General features: G+C 36.8%; 1 protein-coding gene across 45 annotated transcripts in view; it reads left to right on the top strand.

Annotated features, from left to right (window-relative positions):
• The window catches only part of CLASP2 (cytoplasmic linker associated protein 2), a 178009-nt gene extending 175163 nt beyond the window's left edge, over window positions 1-2846 (top strand). For all 45 annotated transcript variants that reach the window (XM_027581900.2, XM_027581902.2, XM_027581906.2 and 42 more), the window contains one exon: window positions 1118-2846. In XM_027581900.2, coding sequence (XP_027437701.1) covers window positions 1118-1204 — 87 coding nt within the window. In that variant the 3' untranslated portion in view covers window positions 1205-2846. The remainder of the gene's footprint in view (window positions 1-1117) is intronic.
• The last annotated feature ends 5536 nt before the right edge of the window (window positions 2847-8382 follow it).

Genomic DNA, 8382 nt, shown 5'->3' on the forward strand with positions numbered 1-8382 from the left:
CCCAACACAGTGGTTTTCAAAGAAAAAACCTCAACTTTTATGATAAGCTCAAGATTGTGTCCTGATAATCCAGAGATGTCTGTAGAAGAATTAAAATTAAGTACTTTGTCAAGACTCTTTTAACTCTCGGAAACTGAGGGTTGCTGGAGCTGAGGTTGGTGGGAGGATGGGGTAACTGGGTGATGGGCATTAAGGAGGGCACTTGAAGTAATGAGCACTGGGAATTGTATGCAACTGATGAATCACTAAATTCTACCCCTGAAATTAATAATACACTAGATGTTAATTAAATTGAATTTAAATAAAAAATTTTTTAAAAATTAAGTAATTTGTCAGAATACTAGGCATATGAAGACCATAGGTAGCTTGAAAAAATATTTGGAAATGACATTAGATGAAAAAAAGTAAAGTACAGAATTGTATTGCATTGATTAAAACTTTATAAAAGTATGATCTCATCTAGCAAAGACTACAAATTGACACAGAGAAATCAAGAACATTCTTGGAGGGCAGTGTTATAATTGTTTAAGATCTTGGGTCCTGGAACCCAAGTGCCTAATTTCCTATCCTGGCCCACTTCTTACCTACCCCTGTGACTTTAGGCAATGACTGGCATGTCCTATGTCTTGATTTCCTCATCTATAAAGTATTGTTGAGATAAAAAGGTACAGTGTAAGGTAGTTAGCTTATTATATAGCACATGGTGCTCAAATGTTTGTCCTTATTGTCTTAATGATGACTTCTTTTTTCTAAGTTTAAGTTTTACATGCTATCACTACAACATTTTTTGAAAAGGCATATTAGAATACTCAGTCATCAGGGGTACCTGGCTGGCTTAGCCTGGTAGAGCATGCAACTCTTGATCTCAGGATCTTGAGTTCAAACCCCATGTTGGGTGTAGAGATTACTTAAATAAATGAATAAATAGAATACTCAGCTATAAACAGACTGAGACTTGAATTTTTTTTTTGGTAATTCTTAATTATCAACAATACTTGGGTGTAACTTAGTCTAAAATCTGTCTTTTTAAATTCATATATGTGTATAATTTTTTTAATGAGCATCTTACTGTAATTTATAATTGGCTCAATGACATACGTTTGGCTTGAATCTGCAGATGAAGCTACTGAATCTTTACATCAAACGTGCACAAACAGGTTCTGGAGGAGCTGATCCCACTACTGATGTTTCTGGACAAAGTTAGTGAAGCTGATTAAAGTGAACCAGGCCTCTCAAAGAAAGGACAGACAGACCACACCTCATCAACGAAAGGAAATTTTCAAACACATCTTTTGGAACTTACCATCTTTCCCAGTTTTAGTTTTTTGTTTTGTTTTGTATTTTCTGTAACAGAGGGCTATCCTCAGTCTGCATGTAACTTTTATGATAGTTATTCCAAATTCAAGAAGAAGCAGTATTAACATCAGTTGATCAGTACAAAGTAATTTTTAATCGAATTCATCATTTCACATGTTTGTACTTCTTTGTCTTCCCATTAACCTTTGCCAGTGTTATGATTGTATAATTTTTTTTAAATGCTGGTTAAAGAGGAATGCTTAAAGCTTTAAAAGTTAAACAGTCTAAAACATTTTTTTTGCCTCTATTCAAATGCAGAATAATATTTTTATTGCTACTTGGAGTTTTGTTCCGTATCATGTCCTATGCTAGAAATACTGAAATGATGTGAAACAAAGCAGGACTAATTTGAACTACAGCTGGACTCTATTGGTGTGATGGTGATACATGTCATTAGTTGCAATTTCTTTGGGGTGATCTGTAGTTTAAAACTAAGACCTCAGAGAAAGTGCTACAGAATCAGCCAGTTCTGTAACACTGATACTGCTTGTTGGTTGTTGATCTTGCCATCTTTATTTAAAACCATGTCCCCTCTAAGATCCCTTAAGAAAGCTGCACCAAATCATCTGCCTGTTGTTTTCTTGATACTTATTAAAATAGAAGGTTTTATTGCAGGGTTTTTGGTTTGTTTGTCTTTGTTGTGAATGATGCTTTTTTCGTATTTATTAATCTCAAATTCACTTATGAATAAACTTGATAATGGAAAGAGACAAAAAAAAATCAAGTGCATGTGTGTCCTTGACCATCTTCTGTTTCTCATTTAATAAACTTATTATTGAGACATGGGAGTCAACCAGCACCTTTTCTTTAAATGGTGGAACCTGGTTTCCTTTTACCATGAAATTGTCTTACTTGAAAACATTGATCCTGTTGAGAGAGAAGATGGTACAAGGCTATTATCTTTGTGTAATGGACTTAAATTCTCTACCTCTTCAGGGCTAATCCTTATAACTGAGCTGCTGCCTGTAGTATCTTTTGGGAAACTACTTAAAGGGTGATTTTCTGTTATATTTTAACAAATTTTTTTAATCACCTTTTGCTACACCTATTCTTTTCATGTGCAGCCAACTTTCAAAAATTACCAGTTTCGTGAAAGGTAAATTAGATCATTCGGAACCAGGATACTAATGATTTCTCATCTTGACTTTTTTTAAAAACATAACATGAAGTGAATTTGACTGGAAAGGCAAATAGCTATTAGGGAAGCAATTTGCTATGGTTACAGAGTTATCTGTACTTTCTTTGTTTAATTGAAAAAATGTAGAAATGTATGTAAAGAATTTAAGACAAGAGTACTGGATGGATGGTTTGTCATAGGCTTTTCCCTTCGTTTCTGTTCTAGCAGCAGGAAAATAGTTTCTCTATATCCCTTCCCCTTTACCTGTAACAATTTTGTTTTCTGCTGTTAATTACATTGTGTATTTATAGTTCTATGCTTACTGTTGTGCATATACTGGCAATAAAACTGTACATAACATTACTTGAAAAAATTAACAATGTATATCAGTTGTTTTTCTGTCTCACTCTGTGAAAAGTCACTTAGCTCCTAACTAGGTTTTTAAAAAATATTTCAGAGGTCCTGTATTAGTGCTGTTCTCATGAATTTTATAAGTGCGTCTGAGGAAAACATTTATCAGGAGTAGCCTCCACAGTCAGATGGCTGTATATGCATGTGTATGACAGCTTTTTTTTTTTTCCTAAGATTTTTATTTGTTTGAGAGAGCACAAGTAGGCAGAGAGGCAGGCAGAGGGAGAGGGAGAAGCAGACTCCCTGCTGAGCAGCGAGCCTGATGTGGGGCTCGATCCCAGGACCCTGGGATCATGACCTGAGCCGAAGGCAAACGCCCAACTGACTGAACCACCCAGGAGCCCCTGACAGCTTATCTTTAAGAAGAAAAGGCATTTTATTTATTTATTTTTTTAAAGATTTTATTTATTTATTTGACAGACGGCGAGAGAGGGAACACAAGCAGGGGGAGTGGGAGAGGGAGAAGCAGGCTTCCCGCAGAACAGGAAGCCCAATGAGGGGCTTGATCCCAGGACCCTGGGATCATGACCTGAGCCAAAGGCAGCTACTTAACCAACAGAGCCACCCAGGTGCCCCAAGAAAAGACATTTTAAACATTGAATTATCCTCAGTTTCTCAGTTATGTTTTATGTTCCATGACCTTTTGTATGTTTTATAATCATTTTTAATCTAAATATTGATTTAATTTTGACCTCTGCTTTAAGATCCTGCTTTAATTACTGTTGACAACTAAGTAGTATGATGTAAGCTGAATAATAACTCTGCTTGAAAACTTAGATCAAGCACCTGGCATCAAAACACAGGCACTCAAATGAACTGAGTAATGAAAGAATACGGTGTAATGTGACTAAGTGAAAGCTAAAATATAAAAACATGAAAAAAGATTTAAAATTCTATAATTTTAGGGGCGCCTGTCTGGCTCGGTTGGTAGAACATGCAACTCTTGATCTCAGGGTCATGAGTTTGAGCCCTATGTTGGGCATAGAGATTACTTTAAAAAAATAAATAACAAAAGTAAAAATATATATACATATAAAAAAATAAAAATTAAAATCTATAATTTCAGTTAATGAGGCTTTAAGAAAGTTTTACTGACGATTCAAATTTGTTCATTCCAGAAATATATTTAGGTGTCAGCTATTAAAAACTGGTGGTAAGTTCCTGGTTAAATTTTTTCTTTCCATCTTTCTCCCTAAACATTTATCAGTATCATTCATTTACTGCACTGCTCAGAACTAATTAAAATCACATAATTCCTGATTATAAACCATATTTGTCTCTTGGGGGTTTTCAAAATCTATAAAAGCCTTCTGCCATTTTCAAGTAGGATGTGGTTTGAACCTGAGGTTTCAAATTTGGAGTATATTTACTGTATTCCTTCATATTCTGTCTTGTAAACTTTGAGTCAAAATGACTTTTCACCAAATATGTCTCCAATAACAGACTGGAATCTTATCAAGCCAGATCTGTTTATAAATTCAAATGTATCTTATTAATTTAGAATAGCATTTACAGGAAGTAGAAATGAGGATTGGTACATTACTCCATAATACATGAGGGGGTTTTTTTAAGCTTAATCTTTGACATCTTTGCTTCCTGTGTTGTTTCGGTTTATCTCATTGCAATTAATCACATACAGTTTTACAGCTATGCAAAAGAGAGAATTAAGCTTAAAAATGCTATCAGTGGGACACCTGGGTGGCTCAGTCGTTAAATGTCTGCCTTTGGCTCAGGTCATGATCCCAGGGTCCTGGGATCGAGCCCTGCATCGGACTCTGCTCAGCAGGGAGGCCCGCTTCTCCCTCTCCCACTCCCTCTGCTTGTGGTCCCTCTCTCACTGTCTCTCTGTCAAATAAATAAATAAAATCTTTTTTAAAAAAATAAAAATTATCAGTTAAGTTACCCACCTCCCTTTTTTTTTTTAAAGATTTTATTTTTAAGTAATCTCTACACCCACTGTGAGGCTCAAACTCACAACCCCAAGATCAAGAGTTGCATGCTCCACTGACTGAGCCAGCCTGGCACCACAAAAGTTATCTATCTCTTTAGAGCAGAAATAAATTATGTAGAAACTAGAAAAACAGTAGAACCGATCAATGAAACAGGAGCTGGTTCTTTGAAGAAATCAATAAAATTGATAAACCTCTAGTCAGACTAATCAAGAAAAATAAAGGACTCAATAAGATCACAAATGAGAGAAGAGAAATAACCAACACCACAGAAATACAATCATAAGAGAATATTATGAAAAACTATACCAACAAATTGGACAGCCTACAAGAATTGGATAAATTCCTAGAAACATAACTTGCCAAAACTGAAGCAAAAAGAAAAAACTAGAACAGACTGATAACCAGCAAAGAAACTGAATCAAAATCTCCCCAAAAACAAACATCTAGGACTAGATGACTTCACAGGCGAATTCTACCAAACATTTAAAGAAGAGTTAATATCTATTCTCAAAAATTCCACAAAACAGGGGCACCTGGGTGGCTCAGTTGTTAAGCATCTGCCTTCAGCTTGGGTCATGATCCCAGGGTCCTGGGATCGAGCCCCACATCAGGCTCCTGCTCTGCGGGAAGCCTGCTTCTCCCTCTCCCACTCCTCCTGCTTATGTTCCTGCTCTCGCTATCTCTCTTTGTCAAATAAATAAATAAAATCTTTTAAAAAAAATTCCACAAAACAGAAAAGGAAGGAAAACTTACAAATTTATTCGATGGGGCTAGCATTACCCTGATACCAAAACCGGATAAAGACATCGTGCAAAAAGAACTACAGGCCAATATGAACATAGATGCAAAAATTCTCAACAAAATGCTAGCAAGCTGAATTCAACAATACATAAAATCCTTTACCACCTGGGATGCCTGGCTGGCTCAGCAGAGCATGCAACTCTTGATCTCAGGGCTGTGAGTTCAAGGCCCATGTTGGGCATGGAGCCTACTTTATTTATTTATTTATTGAAGATTTTATTTATTTGACAGAGATAGACACAGCAAGAGAGGGAACACAAGCAGGGGGAGTGGGAGAGGGAGAAGCAGACTCCCTGTGGAGCAGGGAGCCCGATGTGGGGCTCGATCCCAGGACTCTGGGATCATGACCTGAGCGGAAGGCAGACGCTTAACAACTGAGCCACCCAGGCGCCCTGGAGCCTACTTTAAAAATAAGAATCATTCACCATGATCAAGTGGGTTGCAAGCATGGTCCAATATTCACAAGTCAATCAACATGATACATCAGAGAAAGGATAAGAACCATAGATCATTTCAATAGATGCAGAAAAAGCATTTAACAAAGTACAACATTCATTTGTAATAAAAACTCTCAACAAAGTAGGTTTAGGGGGGACACACCTCAACATAATAAAAGCCATCTATGAAAAACCCACAGCTAACATCATCCTCTGGGGAAAAACTCTTTTCCGCTAAAGGTCAGGAACAAGACAAGGAAGTCTACTCTCACCATTTTTATTCAACGTAGTACTGGAAGTCGTAGCCACAGCGCTCAGACAAGAAGAAATAAAAAGAATACAAATCAGTAAGGAAGAAGTAAAACTTGCACTATTTGCAGATGACATGATACTACATATAGAGAACCCAAAAGACTCCACCCCAAAACTGCTAGAACTGATAAACGAATTCGGTAATGTCACAGGATGCAAAATCAATGTACAGAAATCTGCATGTCTATCCACCAATAATGAAGCAGCAGAAAAGGAAATTAAGAAAACAATCCCATTTACAATTGCACCAAAGAGGTAAACGATCTGTACTCTGAAAACTATACAACACTTATGAAAGAAATTGAAGATGGCACAAAGAAATGGAAAGACATTCCATGCTCATGGAGTGGAAGAACAAACATTGTTAAAATGTCTCTACTACCCAAAGCAATCTACACAATTAATGCAATCCCTATCAAAATACCAATAGCATTTTTCAGAGCTAGAACAGACAATCCTAAAATGTATATGGAACCTTTACAAAAGCCCCCAAATAGACAAAGCAGCCTTGGAAGAAAGAAAAAAAAAAAGCAAAGCTGGAGGCATCACTATTCCAGACTTCAGGTAATATTACAAAGCTGTAGTGATCAAAACACTATGGTACTGGCACAAAAATAGGCACATAGATCAATAGAACAGAATAGAAAATCCAGAAATAAACCCACAGTTTTATGGTCAGTTAACCTTCGACAAAGCAGGAAAGAATATCCAATAGGAAAAAGTCTCTTCAACAAATGCTGTTGGGAAAACTGGACAGCAACATGCAAAAGAATGAAACTGCAACACTTTCTTATACCATACACAAAAATAAACTCAAAATGGATTAAAGACCTAAATGTGAGACCCTGAAACCATAAAAATCCTAGAAGAGAACACAGGCAGTAAGTTCTTTGACATTGGCTGTAGCAACATCTTTTTAGATCTGTCTCCTGAGGCAGTGGAAACAAACACAAAAGGAAACTATTGGGACTACATCAGAATAAAAAGCTTCTGCATAACAAAGGAAACAATAAAACCAAAAGACAACATACAGAATGAGAGAAGATATTTGCAAATATGTCCAGTGAAAGGTTAGCATCCAAAGTATATAAAGAACTTATAGAACTCAATACCCAAAAATCAAATAATCCAATTAAAAAATGGACAGAAGACATGAACAGACATTTCTTCAAAAAAAAGACAGATGGCTGTGGGCGCCTGGGTGGCTCAGTCATTAAGCATCTGCCTTCGGCTCAGGTCATGGTCTCAGGGTCCTGGGATAGAGCCCCGCATCGGGCTCCCTGCTCAGCGGGAAGCCTGCTTCTCCCTCTCCCACTCCCCCTGCTTGTGTTCCCTCTCTCACTGTGTCTCTCTCTGTCAAATAAATAAATAAAAAATCTTAAAAAAAAAAGACAGATGGCCAACAGACACATGAAAAGATGCTCATCATTACTCATCATCAGGGAAATGCAAATCAAAACCACAATGAGATATCCCCTCACACCTCTCAGAAGGGCTAAAATCAACACAAGAAACAACAGGTGTTGGTGAGGATGTGGAGAAAAAGGAACCGTCATGCACTCTTGGTGGGAATGCAAACTGGTGCAGCTACTGTGGAAAACTGTATGGAGGTTCCTCAAAAATGGAACTACTTTATGATCCAGCAATTGCACTACTGGGTATCTACCCAAAGAATACAAGAACACTAATTCAAAGGGATGCAGGCACCCCTGTGTTTATAAGCAGCATTATTTACAATAGTCAAACTATGGAAGCAGCCCAAGTGTCCATCAATTGATGAATAAAGAAAAGGTGGCATACATATGTAATGGAATATTATTCAGCCATAAAGAAGAATGAAATCTTGCCATTTGCAACCACATGGATGGAACTAGAGAGTATAATGCTAAGTAAAATAAGTCAGAGAAAGAAATACCATATGATTTCGCTCATACGTGCAATTTAAGAAACAAACAAGCAAAGGAAAAAGAATAAGAGAGGGAGACAAATTTAATTA

This window comes from Zalophus californianus, chromosome 1 (genome assembly GCF_009762305.2).
Source record: "Zalophus californianus isolate mZalCal1 chromosome 1, mZalCal1.pri.v2, whole genome shotgun sequence".
NCBI classification, from domain to species: Eukaryota; Metazoa; Chordata; class Mammalia; order Carnivora; family Otariidae; genus Zalophus; species Zalophus californianus.